Source organism: Trachemys scripta, chromosome 3 (assembly GCF_013100865.1).
Source record: "Trachemys scripta elegans isolate TJP31775 chromosome 3, CAS_Tse_1.0, whole genome shotgun sequence".
Classification (NCBI taxonomy): Eukaryota; Metazoa; Chordata; order Testudines; family Emydidae; genus Trachemys; species Trachemys scripta.
In genome coordinates this window covers 72638791-72660817 of record NC_048300.1, presented here as the reverse complement: position 1 = coordinate 72660817, position 22027 = coordinate 72638791, and the positions used below count along the sequence as shown (strand labels likewise).

The window sequence follows — 22027 nt, the reverse complement described above, 5'->3', positions numbered from 1 at the left end:
AAGAGGGCAAACCATTGGCATCTGTGTTTACATTGTTAATAAATATAGCTAAGCTTGCCAGCAATAAATGATTTACTCTCTACAAGTAGCGTAATCTCTATGGTAGCCATAATGAAATGTGTGGTGTGTCTTTGCATGCTCTGGACAGCTACCTTGGGGAAAGGGATGTGGCATTTCTTTATGTGTTGTCTAAAGTATATAGATTAAGTCTTGGGCTCCCCTCTGCCTCTGAAATGCTGTCCTCTGAGCCCTTTAGGAAGTGTAGGCAATCATTTACAGTAGGAAAATAATTTACATATCCTCATCCGGGAGACTCAATTTTTCTTTAAAGCCCCCAGGTAGCAACAGTGTAAACGTCTACTAATTACCCTGCAATATGCATCATCTCTGGTCTAGGAGACCACCGTTAAGGGTTGGAGGGTAATTCAGTCTCCATGGCCCATCCAAATTTTTGCTCCTTCACTGAGGCTAGGAACCTGGGTTTCAAGTGCCAGTTCTGGTGGTGAGTTTTTGCTATTTGTCAGGAGTGAGTAAAAATAAAGCATGGTGGATTGTTAGCAGCAAAATTCAAGATCTCTAGCTGTTCTATACAAAGATAAATAAATATAAAAATCCCATTGATGTACAATGTAATCTACTGCAGTAACTATTAACATTTTCAGGACAACCACTGTATCAGTTTTCTATTGTGGACCACATCCACCAACGCTTTAGTGATTATTTGTGAATTCAAACTAGGACAGGTATTTTCACTTTTGCCAAAGAATGTACAGTAGCATTTCGCAGTGAAACTGTAGAAAAATACACCCTCTGGGAAAAAGTTGGCGTTTTCATGGATTTGTGCTGGGGGGAAAAAGACATTTTTAAAGGAAAACAGCTTTTTTGCAGGAACACAACTGTTTTCTGCCTGCAAAATCTTCATTTTGGTTTTGTCAAGAATTCAGTTTATATAGTGCAGTTCGGTACATCTTGAATTTTGTTTGACATGCAAGAACAAAACTAATTCTGTGTGCAATGCTTTCCTGTCAATAAACAAGCTGCTGTTTTTACGGTTTTATTTAAGTGAATCACTAAATTTCATTCATCACATTTGACAGACTGTTTATGTTGAAGAAATATGCTACATATCATTTCCAGCACCCTCAATTAGTGTATCTCGTTAGATATCTTTCATTTTGGGGCTTTGCAAGTCATTGTATAAACCTATCTTCCATATTTGGGCCTAAGCAGCTTGTGAACTAACAACAAATATATTTGTTTACATTTGGATATTTTTAATATGGGCTCTGATATTCTTTGTATAGACATTCAGGGCCATATTCAGCATTGGTGAAATTTCATCGTGTACTTTACATTCACAGATGCAGTGTTAATGCAGACATTTTAAAGTGCCTTTATGTTCCTGATAGAGAGTTGGCTTAATGGACTATGGGAGAAATAGTTCCCTACATTGCCATATAGGAGAAGCGGACACTGTCTTTTCTATCCACAATTTCACATGTAGTTTTTGTGAAGGCAGTGCATTCATTGCCTAGAATGAAGGAATGCTTCTTAATGCTCACCTGCAACATCACTGGCAAATTATAGAATGCTATCAGTGATTTCCAGGTTGCATCCCATAATTTCATCTTCTGCCAGAATCCAAATGGTTGCAGTTTGTGGCCTTGAAATTGAGAAGATTTAAAGTCAGTGAAAAATGGGGGTGGTATTATAGCTTTGGTAGAATCATTGGTAGTTTTGCTGTGCCTAAAATCAAATGTAGTAATGCATATGCAATGGACCAGTTAATAACAAGTTAAGAACACAATAAATCAAAAATGTATGTTTATATTTGCTAATTAACACAGTGGTTTAAACTGTAATGTAGTAGCAAAATATAGATCCACAATCCAAGGTAAATTAGGTGTAAAGGTTGAGGTTCCTTAGGCCTTGAGAGCAATTGAGCTTACTTTGTATATCTGAATTTCTGAGGAATGACTAATTTTGCCAACCTTATTACAATGAACTTTGCAACCAAATTATATACTCTTCGAACTACTGAGATACCTAGTGATAATGAAGCCAGCTAAGAATTTCTTAAATGTTATCAGGTTGGGTTGGGGAGGAGAGGAAAGAAGCAGAGCAGGAATGGGTGGTAGATACAGTTTCTCTGCATTACTCAGATTATTCATTTGTATATGCTCTCTGTGCATTTCTGTTTTTGTGCCTGTGTGTAGCTATGGAAGGCTACACTTTGTAAAGACTAGATGTGGTACGACACTTATTCCTCATAAGTAGAGCTGACTGGAGGATGACAATTTCATTTAGCAGTAACTTTAGAGGTTTCAAAAATTGTTTTTGTTCCAGATTGGAACAAAACCAAAACCTTCTCATTTAATTCTGTCATACACATAACATAGCTGCTAACTGATATCTGTGCTAATATGTGCTTCTGCTTAGCTTCCACACTGGGTTGTACCATGGGCTACATTTTGTCATCTCATCATGTTACTGTGACATGTTACAGTTCTGCATAAGGTAATGTGATGGTATGCACAGTGAAATCAAATAGTTCTGTGGAATAGTCTGCCAGGGGAAGGAAAACTCATTGCTTGGAGAGATTTGAAAGTTGATTGGACCAATCATTGGAAAATATATTATAGTGAACAATTGTGCTGGGAGATGGACTAAATTATATAGTTGGCCTTTTCTATCTCTAATTTCTAAAATTCTGTGATTCTAAAACTGCAACAAATTAAAGGGATACTGTCAAGTAGTTTACATTCCAAACATAACCTATTTTTTTTATTATAATGTGGAGGGGAAATGCCCTCCAGATTCTACATATCGTCTCCTAACTTCACCACTGCTTACAAGGAAATTTTTAACAAATGATAGCACTGTTTATGCATGACTGTACCCAGTATTTTTGTTGTGCTGCTGCAGAGCCAACCAGCCAGCCAGCAGAGGGAGCACAAGTTAACTAATAAATCCTGTTCCCAGAACTGTGCTGACATCAATGCTGACACTGATCACAAACAAGTAAGTACTGTAAATAAGTCAGAGCCACATTAGCTTGTGCTTCATAAATAAGGCAGGAGGCACAAATGAGTGTTTATGAAATGAAAAAGGACAAAACAAGTAGGAAAAATATAATTTTTTATCTTATGGAAAGGTAGTGAATATCAATGGTAAGTGAAAAACAAATGTGTGTGTGTGTATGTGTATATATATATAAACATACTTGACAGTGTCCCTTTAAGGAAGAACATGTTTGCTCTCAGATTGATCATTGTCTCTGAACTGAGGGAGTTCTTTGTGACCTGAATAGGTAAGGCAAACAGGACAAAATAGATCTCTGGTAAACTCAGTAAAAGTAATTAGGATTGTACTATGGGTCATTTTATCCCTATCTGTCTACTGTGTTTGACGTAGGAGATGTCATAATTCATTGTCCCAAGTGTCTTTAAGTACTTCACCATCTCTCTAACTGCAAACCATATTTGTGATGAAACTGATTAAAAATAAACTTATTTCAGTTTGTAAGGGTGCATTTATGTCTAAATCCTACTGGAAAAAATGGCTCTTGTAATGTTGTCCCCAATCTTGCAATATTTGGTGCTTTTCCTAACTTCCTAGACTCTGGAGTCATGTGAATATAGTCTTCAGTTTTCATTAAAAAAAAAGAATAGGTTTCTAGCCCTTGTTGCAGAGATTAGATGGAAAACATGTATCCTAATGGTTCAAACGTCAGAGGGCAAAATAACTCAAAATACATTATTTTTAAAATCTCATGATATTTAAGCCAGTCTGATGGTGTTTTGGGGACTGACTCATGATTATCAAATGCTTGGGGTTTGTAATATTGGGTTCTCTCTGCTGGAGTTGGAGGGAGACAGAATCTATCCTGCAAAGCCCTGAGCTATGCTCAAAGGGTATATCTACACTGCAATTATACACTTGGGCTTGCAGGGCTCGGTCTCAGACTCGGGGGCTGTTTAATTGCAGTGTAGATATTTCAGCTCGGGCTGCAGCCCAACCCCTGAAACCCTCCCCCCTCAGAGGAGCCTAGAGCTCAGGCTCCATCTCAAGCCTGAATATCTGTACCACAATTCAACAACCTTGAGTCCTGCGAGCCTGATTCAGCTGGCACAGGCCAACCATGGGCTTTTAATTGCAGTGTAAACATACTCTAGGTCAACTATAACCGCCTACACAGTTGTTACTCTCTCCTGTTCCATGCTCCACATAGTTTAGCCACATACTTATGGGTATACTTGCTATGGCCTGATCCTTCTCCAGTACACCATACCTCTAAGACCTTTCTCTGCACTAGCACAAATGGATGCTCATGACGTAGAGCTCTGTAGCATGCTTGGGGCTGCTGATAGCTCCTGTGTTGGCTCTTTGTAGCTTGACGCCCTTGCGGAGCAGTACTACACAAGTTCTGCTCCCTTTTCGGACCTCTGGGCCCACCAGGCTACTTGCCACTCTAAAGTGCAAGAGGCCTGGGGCTCACCAGCCCTGTTCACTCGGTCCCACCTGTAATTAGCTGCCTATCAGCCTAAGGGGGCTGGATTACTTGTGGCCAGATGACAGCCTGAAACACCTGGGCCTCATGAAGGGGCTGAGAAAACTCAACTCAATTTGAAGGAGAAGCCATTGGGAGTAGGGTCTGGAAGCACTCCAGTGAAGTAGTCTGGGAGTCAATGCTCTATCTCAGAGCCAGACACACTCAAAGGTAACATAGAAGGAACTGAGAACTGACCCCAGAGGGCAGGCTGAAGGGGAGCCCAAGCAGGGAGGAAGAACCTTTTGTTTCTTTGGGATTTTTATTTGTTTTTTTTGTTACCCAAATACGGGATTAAACTCAGAGTGACCCTGCCAGAGGCCTTGAGCCATGGGAATCCCCGAGAGAGAAAAAACTCTGGTGAGGGGAAACTGAGGCAGTGAACACCTACAGCCCCCTTTATGGCCACTGGGGTGGGGGTACAGGGCAGGCATGCCTATAACAAGTAGGATTTAGGCCACATTCATGTTATAATTAGAGACACTGGGTTCAGTTATATACACTAAGTTGTACATGTCGCTTTTTTTTTTTAAGTGTGACCTCAAAGACAGTAGAAATGGTACATTACTTCATCTAATATCTTTGCAGCAAGGCATCCTTCTCATTCTTCAGGCTGATTATGTTTTGTTGCAGAAGGACCCCAGATATTGAAGACACTACTTCACAAAAATGAGAGTGCTAGAAAACGGTTATTAAAAAGTAGTTTTCATGAAATAAATTCTTGCTACCTTATGTAGATAGGACATTTTTTTTAAGTTAATATGAAGCATAGGTTACCATGTCCCCGTGTATTGTAGGAAAAATTACCCATGGTAGATAATAGGTGTCAGCTGTGGGTTTGCATGAAGACAGGGCCAAACCATTTTCAATCACATACAGTATATAAAATATTCTAAACCACTGTTTGATCTGGAGTTGGCCAACCCTGTGCTGGTCTGACCAAACTTCCCTCCTGTTGAGACAAGAAGGGGGAATTGATAGAACACACGGGTGAATGAAACGTAGGAAAAAACCTCCAACTCAAAATTTGTCACTTATTTTTCTTTTAAACTGTGAAAATTGATTTTGCTTTATTAAGGTGTACAGAGGTGTGTTTTCTAAAAATTACTAGCATTGCATGACTTTACATTTTACATTATTTATACTGCTGTATTTGTAACTTACTTTAGTTAGAAACCAACGGGGGCTAGTCTTGCATCCTGTACTCATGTGCATCTCCCACTAAAAGTAATGGGAGCTGCAGACATAGCTCCAAAAGCAGAATTTAGCCTTTAAAGTGGAATTTAGGAATAGGGTTACTTTTTTGAGGTGAATACATCTGAGACACTTTTCAACAGAATTTGCTACAACTTTGGCAAGACTTTAATTAGAACACCACTTCCCATGGCTTTGAAAAAAATCATATCTTAATTTAGTTTATGGTTAAAGGAAAACGGCCATTATAAATATCAACCCCCAAGACCTCTAAACAACAATGTGTCATATTTATGGCACAGGCATTGAAAAGACAAAAAAGCTAATTAATTCCTTTGAATAGGAGTATCAAGTCCTCCTCCCTCACGTGGTGTTTAGATATTTTGGTGATGAGGAGAGGAGGTATATATAACTAGCTAGACGGATACTGAGATACACAGAATTCTAGTGCCATGACACCACAAGAGGAACAGAGGCAGTCATTGGCTTCTACTGGGAAAGAATGATTCAGCTGATACTTACGTATCTTCTGAAAATACAAATGTATTCACACTCCTTTTTTGCTGTTTTGTTAGATCAGTAAGATGTTCTGTAAGGGCCAAATTCTGTTATAAGATTACAATATAAAACAGTAAATTCATGTTAGTAAGAGTAGAAAAAGTGGTAACTCTCAGAAGTGGAATGAATTGCCCAGATAGCATCATAAAAAGACAAATGACATATATGCCATGTCTTGGAAGTGTAGAGTGGTATTTGAAGATCAAACATGACAACAGTGGCAGTGACAATACCATTTGTATACAGATACCATATATAGGAATTATATGACTAAACCAATTTCAGAACCAAGGCAACATAGTAATTACAATGACACCATACATTGTGGGCAAACTGGCTTGGTGAACTAGAATATTTCTAAATGTGGAGTGTAGGACACATGTATTATTCTGAACCAGAAAGCTTTTTTGTATTGTGCAAATAAACTACTCAGTTTTCATTTAGTGTGCTGTGCACAGGCCTAATGTGCCATGGTTGTGATAGAACTGCAGACAATCATGCCAATGGGGATTAGCATAGAAACTGCATAGACACCATTTGTGCCACAGGCAGGACATGTGGGAGAAGCTCGTGTATAATCATGTCACAGTAATGGAGTGCAGGTTCAAGGTACTATTCTGTGTGAACCCCTGGGGTGAATTTGTAACTGGGTTACACACCTTTTGCAGGACTGTGTCTCTTTGGATCATATGTGGAGAAATGCATTTTCTGAGCAGGATCATTTATCCCAGTACTTCTCTTCTATAGTACTAATATTGCCTGCTAAAGGACTATTAGTGGGGACATTACTCAAGATATCTGGGAGCAGGATCCTATTTATGCAATAGCTGAATGCAATCATACCCCATTTAACCATTGTCTCCTGCAAGTCCCATGCCACAATTTACAACTACTAGTGATGAGTAAGGGGAGAGGCTTAATAGCCAGACTGCTATAGCATCTATCATACTGCTTACACTTGCAGTTAGTCAAAATCATTGGCTTTCCTTAATGTGTTCTTCAACAGGGATGAGGGTATTGAAAAAGCAGTTTAGACAAGGTCTTGAGTAGGAAGCTAAACACAAGATTAATAGATTCCAAGGCCAGAAAGGACCACTGTGATAATCTAGTCTGCCCTCCTGAGTAATACAGGCCTTAGAATTCCCCCCAGATAATTCTCAAAGCATATCTTTAAAAACAAAAAATCCAATCTTGATATAAAAATTGTCAGTTATGGAGAATCCACCATGACCCTTGGTAAATTGTTCCAGTGGTGAAAATGTTAAACATTTGCATTATTTCCAAATGTTAATGGAAATAATTTGTCTAGCTTCAGCTTCCAGTTATTGGATCATGTTATACCTTTCTCTGACATAATGAAGAGCCTACTATTAAATACTTGTTCCACATATAGGTACCTACAGACTGTAATCAAGTCATCCCTTAACCTTCTCTTTGTTAAGTTAAACAGATTGAGCTCCTTGAGTCTATCACTATAAGAAATAGTTTTTAATCATTCTCATGGCTCTTCTCTGAACCCTTTCCAATTTACCGACATCCTTCTTGAATTGTGGGTATCAGAACTGGAAACAGTACTCTAATTGTGGTTGCACCAGTGCCAAATGAAGAGGTATTGCATAGTACTTTATTGGAATAGCTCCTCTGATACTGAACAGAATCCACTTCCAAGAGAATTTTCCTTAAATTCAGTGATAGAAGGTGACTGCTAATCATTTATTGATCCATATGTTGTCAGCATCCATGGCTATGAGAACAAAATAATTAGGTCCCCTGTGGAAAACATATTTATAAATACCTGATGTTCTAAATCACTTAACTTGTGACCATGTCAGTTGCTTATCCATGTCTTTCCGATATTCCTCCTATTACATGCTTTCTATGGTTGTTCCTTTTATTTCCTGTTCCTTTTATTAAGCACTGTAATGTGTGTCTAGTTGTCTGTCTTCTCCTTAAACCACTTAGATGATGACCTGCACTTCTGTTGAACTCCACAACAGTGTCCAAGCACAACAAGGCATAGGTTCATTAACCTAATTGCATACCATGTCATTACGGAAGTTGTTTAGTAGGGGATTATATAGGAAAATGGCACTTTGTTGTTGATTTACCTCTAAAGTGCACAGCTCTGAGTGTGAGATTTCTTTTGGATCCTTTAAATAGTTGCTTTCCTTACAGCTGCTTGTGCAAACTGGCCATTTAACACTGTTATTCTGTGCTGCTACGGGCAATGTTCTGTGGATGCTTCTGCAGCCTGACTCCCTCACATACTATCTTTTATCTTTTATCATTTCTCATACCAAGTCTCTTTATATATGATGTGGCCTTTACTGGATCATTTATCTGTTCTGTGTGCCTGCCACATACCTATAACATGCATGTATGCACATATACACCTTACTATCTCTTTCAACTGTGAAGCGTTGATGGGCCTGATCCTTTTGTTTCTAATAGGAGTTTTAACAGCATTTTAGATGGCCCACATTGTTCTTATTTGTGTGCATTTCTTTGGGCCATCCCTTCTGCCTATTTCCTGATAGCTGTCACTAGTATGGAGCATTGTTTGCCTGATATGAGCCTTTAGAACCTACATTTCCACTATATTTGCTCAAACATGTTAATTCATGTCCTCCTATATCTCTCTGCTCTGTTCCCTGCATATATTTGCAGGTACTTTTCTAGTCCCCATGCTTTTTTCCTTAAGCAATCCAGAATTCAGGTGTAAATTAGTAATGTTGTGTTTGATAGAATGATAACTTCCAAAACTGAAAAACACTAACTATATGTAAACGTTAACAAATGTTGTTTAACTCAAACCATTTGCAGCAGAGAGTTGACAAGAAATTTAGTGGTTTCCCTGAAGAAAACCTACTCATCTCATTTAAATTATTTAAAAAGCAAGTAATTACTAGAAAACCTCTGCACATAATGCAGTCCTCCAATGGAGAATCAGACTGTCAAATCTGGAAGATTCTAGAAAGAAAATTCACAGGTTAGACCAAATTTTCCCTTCTCTGTCCCAGCAATCTTTACATTACATTAGTCCTTAGGGGAGTAAGGAGGATTGAATTTATGTATAAACTGAAAAAGAATTTAAAGGTTATTGAGGTGCCATATTCTGCAACACTCATGTACCAAATGATGTGTCTAGAGAAGAGAAGGTGTCATCCTTAAAATGGTTTGAGAATGTGTGGATAGAGAGCCACAAAAGGGCTCTTTATAGTTCATCATAAAAAAACATCTCTACACCCAGTGTCACTGCTCCTCCAGCTGAGTGACCTGTAACATTCTTGGGGAGAGCAGCACCTGACATTTTGTGTGTCTGCTTCATATGCTGCTGTCACCTTGATGGCACATTTAACATCCAGGTTATGTCATTTTTATGCTGTGGCTTGTCCTAGTAAGAAAGTACACATGAAAGATCAAATTTCCCTTTTGCACTGAGAATTTATTGAGCCTTTTGGTAGGCAAAAACCACATTTTAGTACACTTAAGAGTCTAGTTACCAGGGTGCTACTATATCAGATAGCTAGATATGTCATAGCTAATAAGGAAAACAGCCACAAGTATTTGTAGTACCAAAATGTATCTGCTGCTTGAGGATGCAAAATTGTGTGAGAGAGAGTACAGGGGCAAAGCTGAAAAATTCTGAAAATTAGAACCATAATAAAATAAAATACTAAGACAATATTTTGTGATATTTTCATTTTCACAATTGTTGGTATCTCCCATTAGTAGAAAGTTCCCAATGTCTTTGCTTTTTGTTCCTATACAATAGTCAACTTATTATGGCAGATTCAACCTTTAACTTTAAAAAAAAAATTAGTCTCTACACAACTAGCAAGGATATGGAGAGATCTATTGCACTGCTTCTGCCACTGCCAATAGATTCTCTTAAGTGCAGAAGTGAAAATGTAGAGAGGCAAATTATAATACTTACTAGAATTATCATAATGTATACTAAATAGACCATATAAGCAACATTTGCAATTGAAATGACCTTAGCAAAGGGAAAAAATGAATTTTATATTAAAAACAAACTTGAACTCACTTAATAGCTTCATTCCACTGGAAGCAGAGAGCTGCATTTATCTTATGTTATGCTAACAAAATTCCACAGTAGAGCACCACACTGAGGGAAAGACATTTACACGTGGATTCTTACTAGAACTGTGAAATCCAATATTTTCTTTTGGAAAAATATATGCCTTGAGTATTTCACATTAGAAGCAGCCGTTGTTTTAGATTTTGGTGTTGTGACACTTCTGTTCTTCTACATAAAGATAAGAATCTTGAGACTGATCCTGCTTCCATTCATTTGAATGGCAAACCAGCCATTCACTTTGGGTAGTGCAAGATTGGCACTATTATTATTTATCAAGTATTTATATTATGTCGGCTCCTAGGAGTTTCAGGCATGGACTAGGACACCATTGTGCTAGTTGCTGTGCCCAGAGAAGAAAAACATGATCCCCATTCTAAAGAGAGTGCAAAAACTTAGATTGTAAACAATTCATTTCTGTTCTTGATTTTCATACTTGGTGTTGCCTGAACATATTTCCATTAAATTATTTGGTGGAAAATGAAAGAAAATTTACGCCATGTCATTAAATGTCAATATTTGTGAATAACTTGCTTCTTTTGAATTCAGTGTCCAAATCGATTTCAAGAACTTCAGTTTACTCTGCAAGATGCTTGTTGTATGTGTGGTGTTATGCAAGTCTTCATTTCACTTTATGCAAATCATATTTTTTAAACTGATGCTACTGTACATTTTATCTGTCCTCGCAATTTTATTTGTAAGAAAAAATGCTTCGTTTTAGCTTGGTCTCTCTGAAACTGCAATGATTTTTAATAACTTATCCTTATGTAGGATGTGAAGAATCGAAGAAACCCCCGCCTTGTCCCATATGCCCTTTTGGATGATCGTACCAAGAAGTCAAACAAAGATAGCCTCCGGGAGGCCGTTCGCACCCTTCTTGGCTATGGTTACAACCTGGAGGCTCCTGATCAAGATCACGGTATTTAATTCAATTTTTTTAATCTTAAAAATCCATGTAATTTTCAATAGGTATTGATAATGATGTAGGCATATTTATTTGTTGTTAAGTTTATTAGGGGTGGGGTTTTTTTAGCCCTATTGAACTGTTTCCTGAGCCATTGCAGGGCTGCTGAGGATGATCAAATCCACTGGCTTCAGGCTGTGCCCATCTCTCATTGATGAACAAGCACAATGTCTATTCCAAATCAAGGAAGTGCTCCACGTTCAAGTCACTCACTAGCAGCACGTGTATTGCCAAGGAAAATTGCCTTAAGCTTCATTTCTTAGAGGTGGCATGAGGTTATTGTCTTCCAGCTCTCATCTGCCTGATGTGACCCTGCATCCAGTCCATGTCTCATTTTCCAGAGATGGGAATGGGTACCCAGAAAGGCTCTGTGTCCAAAAACACCTCAGCATGTAGGGACTCTGCTAAGTCTTCCCAGGCCATTGGGTTATGCTAATCAATCTTCTGAGTCCTTCAGCCTTATGGTAGTGTTCCCCAAGGACTGGTGTCTGAATCAAGCATTGCCTCAACCTCTACATCAAACTCTCACCGCAGAGCCGTTGAAGAACAGAGTAAAAGAACTCAGTGTAAACTGACTAAGGACCTCAGAATTTGGTTAATTTGCTTGGTCGTAGTCCGATTCATTACCAATTTACACATATTGTATGTAGGAAATTTAATACAGTAATGTAATTCCCAGTACTTCAGAGGATCCTTTAGTGTGGACCTGAATGTCAATGAGACTTCATGTGGCTGTTGACAACTTTGTTTATTCTTACACATCAGTTTAACTTAGTCTATCTGAAATCATTGGCTGTGAAATACTTTTCTCTAAAAGCTGAGGATTTGTTTACTTTCTTAATGTATGGGCATAACTTTTCTTAAGGCTGCAGTGCCGGATGTCACGCAAGTGTGTTCAAGAAAGAATGAACCTTTATATTCTTTCAACTACTTTTATGCAAGTAGCAAGCTAGCTGTTGTCCAGTGTTTCATACTGGTTAATGTCCAATGCTAAGGACTAATCTCAAAGACAAGAAGATAGGTGACAAATTCTTGTAAATTGTGACTCTAGTGACACCATTTTTATGATAGTTTTTAGATGATTGCTCTAAAGGTAGGGAGCCATTAGAAAGGACTTCTGATCAGTTTGTGAGTGCCCTCATTTGAAAGATGGTCACTTTCCCAGTCAGTTTGAATTTACAGATAATCACAGAACATCTAGAGTGTGAAGACACTTCCTGCACCATTTCCATAGTTGGCATTTGATACCTACCGGAGATAACCTGCCACTCAGAGGAGATGTTATTTTATCATTGCTTCTTAAAAGAAATCAGCTGTATAAAGAAATAAAATAGATACTGGCTGCAGGGAAAAAACATTATGGGAAAAATCAGAAGTTATAAACCGGATATACACAGAGAAACTATTTCTTAGGGAAGCTTTCATTATTATGTATTATAAAGTTGCTCTAGGATACATGGCTTTGGAAATAAACTAATAGGTTTGAGTATGCATGTTGGTGCATGGTGTTCTCTTCTGTGTGCTTCCGTGATAGTTAAGAAGACGTCCCTAACTTCATCAGAACATAAGTATATAATGAAATCATTAAGACAGTATACCTGTACCACTTTGAGATTACCCCTAAATGTCTGGTGTCTGAAATGTGCTTTTAGTCCATTTTAGATGGCAAACTAAGGACTGAGAGTTGCTGTATGTAGTGTACACCACTGTCCCACTAGCAATGCTCATTAAATAACAGATGTCAAATTCAACAAAATGCCTCTCACTACACTTAAATATTTAAGTCTGCATATGTTTTAATAACAGTACTCTCAGCTATATAGTGGATTGCATTAGGGCCGAAAGCGAATTATTTTTCAAGATGTGTGGCCTGTGTTTCTATGGTAGAATTGTAGAATGAAACTCACAAGTTTCAGTTATTAACTTCTCGGTATTATTAAAAAGAGTGTTCTGTGTTTACAACATTCCTGAAGGAAAAGAAAGCATTATTTAAACCTAATTTATAAGACTTAAACATTCAGAACCCTATTCTGGGTGCTGATTCAAATAGATGTATGCCAGAAATTTTGAGAGCAGAAATGGTAAAGCCCAAGAAAAATTGCCTGATTACCTCCATTGTTCTTCTCTGAGAATTCAGGGAGAAACTGCTTTGAGGGTTCTCCTTGACTGGCATTGCAGAGGAGCTTAACAGGGTGTTGTGTTGGGAAAGTGGGCGAGGTCAAAGTACATATGAGGAGGCCAAGAAGAAAGCATGGTCATTACCCACAGAAACACACAAAAAATATTCCTTTTCTTAGTAGGAATAAAATTTGCAAGAGGGTGGGGGCATAAAGCTAATGTGAGGAAGACTATGGATGCATATAAAAATTCTTTTGCAATTACTATATGGGCCTGCTGGGATGGAGAAAATTATGCAAAATACCTTCATATTCACTAGGTTTTTCTAGGAATATGCGAAATAAGGTAATTTTATATTGAATTCACCCTATCAATATCCTACTATTTTATTTATTTAGAGTACATTGGATATTGCATCCTCTGCAATGTAGTGTGGAGATTTATACTGCCATGGAGGACTCTCCTGTGATGTATGTTGGGATATGAATTCCCCTTCTTGGGGTCGACTTTGCAATTGTTACACACACACACTCGCATACAGTTCACACGCACAAATACCGTAGTTCTGAGATGCTTTTAGCCCTAACATTCATGCATAAGTGTCTCAGAAGCGGCTCCTGTATTTTAGTTATTTTATGATGTTTGTACTAAATTGGGTGTTTCTGGTTGCATATTACTTAGCTTTTGTGTCAATGTATTAAATGCTTAATTTAGTGCCTAGACTTAATAAAATTTAATAATAATATTAAATAAATGCAATTGAAGAATAAACCTGTATTTTTCTAAGTAATATGTTCAAGGTATTTGTAAAGCTTGTGACAGGGTTTTTTATTCAGTTTTAGAATCTGACAATACTATGAATCGATAGTTAAAGTGCTATGTTATAGTTATCGTCTTTAAAAAGTGATTGCTTTGCAGAATCTTTGCTTTCCAAGGTTTTCTTGTCTGACATAGGATGTTTTCCTTTGAAACATGTTGGGAAGCCCCTCTTCATCATTCAAATTCTATAAAGTGTATTATAAAAGGATTTAGAGACCTCTAGTGGTTTTCTAGTTTTTGGTTCATGATTTTTTTTTTTTTTTAGCCTTGGTTAACCAAATGGAGTATCTTCAGCTCTATCCTTATTAATTGTCATTTATTGCTTCCAGTAGCACCCCAAATGTTCTAGGTGCCATACAAACATAAGAAGAAGATACAGAACTATTTAGAATCTAAAAATACAGTGAATCAGACAAAGTGTAGGGGCAATGGGTGAAACATACAAGTTGTTGGGTGATGTTTAGTTTTTTTTTTAAATTAGATATATACACTATTCCCAACTGCTGTTCAACCTTCCTATTAGTAGTCAGCTAATTTCTTGTAGAGTTATGACACCAGGGGTTTTCAGGAGGCATTTGAATGCTGCGAGGGCAATGGGCACGTAGAGCAGCCAGGATAGAAAATGCAATATATAAATAGCTGTGTGGAAGAAAGCTCAGGGGCAGATTTGCTGAGGCTGGCATCACTGGCAGGGTGAAGGAGAGGGGATGGAAGGCAGGAAAAGAGACAAGAACAGATAAGTATCGAGGAGAGAGTTACATAGAATCTTCAAGGCTTGAACAAGTATCTGGAACTTGAGGTAGTGGAGGGATTGGAAGGGTGAGATGGGGAGTGGGTTGTTGACGTGGTCAAAGCAGCAGGCAAGAAAGGTGATTTTAGAAGCTATGTCTTGTACAGACTGAAGGGAAGCAGTGGAGCTAATAGGAAGATCAGAGATGATCAAGTAATCAAGATGAGAGAGAGAGTCCCTGAATAGGAGTTTTAGCTGTATGTAAAAGAATGAATTATAGAAATCTTGTGGAGAAAGAAGCAGCAGGATTTAGACATAATCCGGATGCAGACATGCCAAATCTGTGAAAAAAATGCAGTGATTGGCCTTGGTTTTGGCTTAATTGGCTTGTGAGTTGCTTGTTGGCTAGTTTTTGGCTTGTAGCTTATTGCTTATTTGGCTTGTTGCTTGTTGTAGCTTGTTGCTTCTTTTTTTTGATCGGCTCACGGCAAGCATGGGTAAGGGGGGGGGAGAGAGGAGTGCACAGCAGGCCCACCACAGTCCCAGACTGCATGCCGGGGGGATCTAGTCACATAGAGTGTTGGGGTTCTTAGGGATTGGCTTGTTTTGGCCATGTTTTGAAATGGGCTTAATTTGATTTTGGGCTTATTGCGAAAATCGGGGTGCTTATTTACCGCATGAAAGTTGGCAACTGTGTCTGGATGTGCCGGAGAAGGGAAATGGAGGAATTAAAGGATGAGCCCCAGGTTGCGGGCCTGACTGATTGGTAAGATGGTGACATTGTTTATAATGACAGAGAATATGGGAATTGGGAAGGCAATAAGGGGCCATCTTCTTCTTCTTCTTCTCTTCCTTGTGCCTTGTAGTCCTTTACATCTTTGTAAAATGTGATCATTGCCATTTACACCCAGTTTGCACAAGGGTGACTGTATTAAGTTTAACTTGGCAACGGGTCATTTGGAAGGAAATGTCAGAAAGATAAAATGCAGGACTGGATGGGGGAAGATAAGTTAGGAATAGGGAGAGTTTGCAAGTAATCAGCTTAGAGGTGGTAGTTGAAGCTGTGTAAGAGGATGAAAGAGAGGTTGTAAAGTGAGAAAAGGAGGCAGCCAACATGAGAGCCCTTTGGGTTCTCCTGCTCTCTATCTCTTTCCATGGATCAGCCAGTGAGATAGAAAGAGGTCAGGATAAGATGCCAAGAAGAAGGGTATGAATGAAGGTATGAAAAGCATCATAGAGATAAGAAAGTTCTGGGTGGAGTAGAAACCTTGAGATATTTTCTAGAAGAGGGCATTAGAAAACTTTGTGAGCACAGTTTCGTTAGAGTGAGGTGGACAGAAGCGAAGTTGGAGAGGATAAAGCACTCGAGGCAATGGTTGTAGGTTACATGCTCAATAAGGTTAGAGCTGAGGGGAAGAAGGGAGTGGTGGCATAATGGGAGAGAGAGGCAAAATCAACAGCTGGCTTTTTTCATCTGTGGAGGAAACCATAATATACTTACATTCTGAGGAGGTGGAGCCAGAGAAGAGTTGGAGGTTGAGGAGGAAGGAAGAGGAATGCATGAAAGCAGGAGACCAGGACAGGTATGGGCTCAGGAAAGTAGGTGGAGAGGGTCAGAGGTTAGAGATAAAGTGTGAAACCTCAGTGTCAGTTGTAAGGGAAAAAGAGGAGAGAATAATAGATGTATTCATGCATTCCAAAGTGACACATGCACATTCTTTCCTTTTAAAAATCTAAATACATTTTATTTACTGACAGATTATTTTTTAAACCCATGCATTTCCCAACCATTCCACTGTTCTCTGGTGCATTAGGAGCCGTAATGGTTCACTTATGCAGTGTATGACTAATCTTTTTGTGGAGTTTACATTTGTTGTGATCAAGATGACACAGTGTTTGCATAATAATGTCAGTGGTAAGAGTAAGATTAATGTGTCCTTCTACTGGAGATTTTTTAAATCATGTTTCATGCTGAGCCCCTCTTGAGTGAATTGTTATGTAGCCATATTAGTCTTGAAGGGAAAGTATGTTCAAGGCAGAAAATGTGATACTTATAAGTAACCTTTTAGCCTGTAAACTTGTGTGCTGTTCTTTAGCTGTTGCAATCAGGGCAACTGTTTAATAGGACACAATATCTATACAACAGTTTAGGATGGAAAGTGAATAAGAATAGTCTATTCAATTGGAATCTTATATTTTATTTCAGTGTCTAGCAATATTTTCTAAATACCTCTTTGGGTCTGATTTCAAGCATCATCAAAACATTGATTTTTCTTTTACTCTTGAACAGTTTACAGCCTTGAGCTCTGTGTATTCACAAAAGCTTGTCTCTCCCACCAATAGAAGTAGGTCAAATAAAAGATATAACCTCATCCACTTAACCTCAAATCAGTCAGTTTTATTATAATAAGAAATGCCCATTATTTTTCCTACACTTGTATTTTAAAGGGCATCTGTTTTTTTCAAACCCTCTGCCCTTTCTCCTTGTCGGAAGTTGATATTTTTTCTAACGCAGAAATGTGGTCATCTGGTGTGTACATTTGTTAGAGACTCATGCAGATAAATGTATCCTTTCCTTCTGCCCACTCCTCCCACTGCAGAAAAAGGATGCTTAAATTACATGGTCCAGGTGCTCTTAGCTATGCACATATAACTGTGGGTAGGCCTCATTACAGTAAATAAATATTTGTACAAGAGTGTTACAATGAGAGATTTAAGAAGCTCTATCTAATTAGCATATCAAAGATCAGATTAAGTGGTGACTTGGTCCCAGTTAGAAGTACCAACTAGGGAAGATGATTTCTGATAGTAGAGGACTCTAATTTAGCAAGGAGTGTCATAACAAGATCCAAAGACTTGGGTGTTGAAGTTAGAAAAATTTAGACTGAAAATAAAGCACTTCCCCCCCCCCCACAGTGAGGTGTAATTACTCTTTGGGACAATTTATCTAGGGATGTAGCGTTAACTCCATCTCTTGAAGTCTTTAAATCAAGATGGGATGTCTTTCAAAAATATATGACCTATCTCAACCATAAAATATAGGCTTGAAGTAGGAATACTGAGTAAAAATTCTGTAGTCTGTGTTATGCAGGAGGCCAGAGTAGATGATCATAATGAACCTTCTGGCCTTTAAAATCTGAGTCTATGATATTCTCTTGTGCATTACCAATCATTGGTAGCATTACTAGCTCACTGTATTAACTGAGCTTTTGGGGCTTTAATTCTTGACTATGCAGCATCATGATCATAGAATACCGGGGTTGGAAGGGACCTCAGGAGGTCATCAAAGCAGGACCAATCCGCAGACAGATTTTTGTCCCAGATCCCTAAATGGCTCCCTCAAGGATTGAACTCACAACCTTGGGTTTAGCAGGCCAATGCTCAAACTGCTGAGCTATCCTCCCCTCAGGGCCTACAGTAAATCATTGCTAAATGCCACTATCTACTTCATAATATTTTTCAATAAGGTTGAGAAGTATGGATACTATACAGTAATCTCCTTTTATTTTCATCGCTTTCATTTTGTTATCAGATAAACATAAGGGTCTTTTTTTTTTTTTTAAACGTCACAGCTACAAGGTCAGACATGTGCACTGGGATAATGGAAAGATTCCGAATATTCCGCACTGAGAAGACTTATGCAGTAAAGGCTGGAAAATGGTACTTTGAGTTTGAGGCAGTCACTGCAGGAGACATGAGAGTTGGCTGGACCAGGCCAGGCTGCCAGCCAGACCAGGAACTTGGCTCAGATGAGCAAGCTTTTGTCTTTGATGGCTTCAAGGTTTGTATAGGTTTGTTTTGACGGGATTGATTGCAAGTAGTGACAGTAAGTTGTTAACAAAAATCACTTAATTTTTTCTTCCTATTCTAGTTGTTTCAGCTTAATACCCTTCTGTGCCTTAGCTTTTGTTTCAGGGTTTGAAAATATTAAGAATCCTCTTTAAGGTCTGGGTGAAATGAAAAGTAAAATAATATTTTAGAATGTAGAACCGTATGACTTGGCAAAAATACAGTAAGAACATTTGGCACATACATAGCTCTTTTCATATGAAAATCTCAAAACGCTGTACAAAATTGGCTGAGTATTTGAGGCACAGAGCACTTAAGTAACTTACCCTAAATCAAGTCATTGGGAGAGCTGAGATTAGAACCCATTTCTCCTGAATCCTAGTGCAGTGGTCTCCCTATAGGACATATATATAAGAAAGTTAATGTAATTTTCATTGTCAGCAGTAATTCCATTGGACTGAATTTGATTAAGAATATAGGAATGTAAAAGTTATGAAAATGAAGACTAACTTTTTAATGGAAATTTCTGATAGCATGTAGTATGAGAAAGCATGTAGTTCTAGCTCCAACTTTGGTAAGAAAGAAAGAAGGAGAGATTAAAATCTAATTGTATGGGTAATATAGAGATAAGTAGAACATTTTTTTATGCCTCTGGTTTTTGATCCTTCACAAGAGTCAAATGACTCATTAAAGTGTGGCAGAAAAAAATAATTGTAGTGTGTAGGCATGTGAAATCTCTGCCATGATAACAGTTGCTATCTAGACTAGTGGTGACTCATGTCTTTGTACAAAAATGCATATTAAATGCATTATGTGTCTGGAGTTGGGGAATTCAGTCATGTTGTTGTTATTCTAATACTTGACAGAAGTTACCATTACTCTTCATAAACTCAATTTTCAGAAATGCAGATTGTCAAGCCAAACCTACCTCAGCCCTATTTTATTGTTGTTACTGCATTTTTATTTGACAGTGTTGTATGATACAAATTGAGATGCCTTAACATTGAACTGAAAAGTCAGAATTTTTTAAATTATTGGTCAAATTAAATAACCATTCACAGTGTCCTATCATTAGCAGAGGATGGGCACTGAATATATTTGAAAATGATAATAAAAAGCTGAGAATCAATCAGCTGCTAAATCCTGAGTTGAGGCCTTGATGCTTTCCTTGCAACTGTGTAAGATCACTAACCCCTAAAGCAGCAGTGAGAATGCCACTCCCTGCCTTGTTTTAGGTGTAAACCATGTCATCAGTGAAGTTTTCCAAGCTAATACAATCTCAGTCTTTGTAAGCCAATAATGGGATTTTAGTAATACTTTTTGTTTTGCTAAGATTAATGTAATGGACGTTATCCCCTTTTTAAGTTGTATTTCTTGCAGGAAGCACATTTTACCCTTGATGTGTGCTCTATTCTGGTTCCCATCTGATTTCAAGGTGCTGTCTAAGATGTTGGTTTTGATTGATACATTTCTTAAGGATTTTAGCTGTGACTACCTTTTAAAAATGGCTCTATCCTCTTACTGTACCACAGCAGTTGAGATCAGCTGAGGTGCTGGAACTAACAGTTTCAAGTTTATTTGGGAGGCTGTTTACAGGAGGGATTTTAGATGAAGGTTCTTCAGTTTTGGAATTCATTCCCATCCCCCTTGGTCAGAGAGAGCTTGAGATTGTTGACTTTCAGGGCATGCCGCAAGGCTCCCGTGTTCTCCCAGGCTTTTCAGGAGTTGGTAGTAAGGATTGGAAACTTAGTCCTGATAGAATTGGTGTGTTAGGAAGAGTTAGTCATTGATAGTGGGTTTTGTTGTTGTTGTAAATTTACTAAGAATTTGTATGTATTTATTTAGATTCTGCTCTTATGCAAACTCCGCAACAAAGGGCACCCATCAAAACCTGCAATATTTATTCCTCTAGAGGTCAGTCATGCAAGGTGCTGAGCCATTCCTTGAGGTAATGAATGCCCTCAACTTCTTCTATAGAAAAAAGTGGGAACTGAGGGTGCTCATCACTTCCAAGAATTGCTCAACACCCTGCATGTTCAGGGCCTAAGAGAGCATGGCAGGCATGTTGCATAAGTCTAAATAAATGCATTTAGAATAACACATTTTTGAAGATTGTTTGGAAGCATAAAATTTAGAGGCCAAGCAATTGCATGAAAATAATTTAAAAAATACTATAAAGCAGCTATTTAACTTTGCAATTGAGACCATATTATTTTCATAACAGACCTTTTGTAGATCTTCCAAATAAAAATAAAATACGTTCTTACATGTGTACTAATATGCTGAAATATCAATTTACCCTGTCTATTCACTGGGCCTCATTTTACAATGCTGATGTTGGAAGTGCTTCGACAAAATTAATTGTAGGATTGCCACTCTCAAAGCGTAATTGTGATACTCATGAGCATTGTTTCAGAATGAGTTGCTGTAAAAGTATTAATTCTAGTGCTGTGTTAATTGAGGGGGATGATTATTAGTCATATCACTGAGGGGGAGAGAAATACTCTCATTGTTTTTATCCTTTTCTGAAATCCCTTTCAGGCCCAGCGGTGGCACCAGGGTAATGAGCATTTTGGCCGCTCTTGGCTGGCAGGGGATGTCGTGGGGTGTATGGTTGACATGAACGAGCACACCATGATGTTCACCCTGAACGGTGAAATCCTGCTTGATGACTCAGGTTCAGAGCTTGCATTCAAGGACTTTGAGGTTGGTGATGGTAAGTGGTTGCATGCTTTGTGCTGTTAATTTGCTTTTGTTGCTAGATTGTGCCTATTGTGGATTGACATCCTTTTACCATGCTCTTTGTGGGTGTACGAGCAGATGAGAATGCAGCTTTGTCACATGTGCATAGCATAGTTTATTTGGCAGAAAAACACTTGTTACTTGGCATTGCTTTACAGTAACTTTGTTTCTCTCATTTAGCTGAGAACTGCATAGGGCAAAAAGGTGTGCATCAGTGGAAATAGAATAGTAATTACTGTATGATGCTGATCTTGAGCACTAGTGATTGCAAATAGAACAGCTTGGTTCATCATTTTGCTACTGTACTGGGGCACTTCTTCAGAACTTGTAGTCATGGCTGAAGTACTTAGTTTTTCACAGACTACTGGGATTCTGGGATTCCTTTGAATTCCCTTGTTATCTCCATGACATCAGCAAGGAAAGGCTGAAGTTGCAGAAATAAGACTGTAAATAAAATCAGCCTAC

At 38.3% G+C, this 22027-nt stretch overlaps 1 protein-coding gene across 10 annotated transcripts in view; it reads left to right on the top strand.

The window, feature by feature from the left end:
• RYR2 (ryanodine receptor 2) overlaps positions 1-22027 on the top strand; it is a 690844-nt gene that overhangs the window by 408584 nt on the left and 260233 nt on the right. For 6 of the 10 annotated variants that reach the window (XM_034765042.1, XM_034765040.1, XM_034765038.1 and 3 more), the window contains 4 exons: positions 2926-3021; positions 11172-11319; positions 18604-18812; positions 21362-21536. In XM_034765042.1, coding sequence (XP_034620933.1) covers positions 2926-3021; positions 11172-11319; positions 18604-18812; positions 21362-21536 — 628 coding nt within the window. The remainder of the gene's footprint in view (positions 1-2925; positions 3022-11171; positions 11320-18603; positions 18813-21361; positions 21537-22027) is intronic. The other 4 variants (XM_034765046.1, XM_034765047.1, XM_034765045.1 and 1 more) reach the window with 1 other exon arrangement.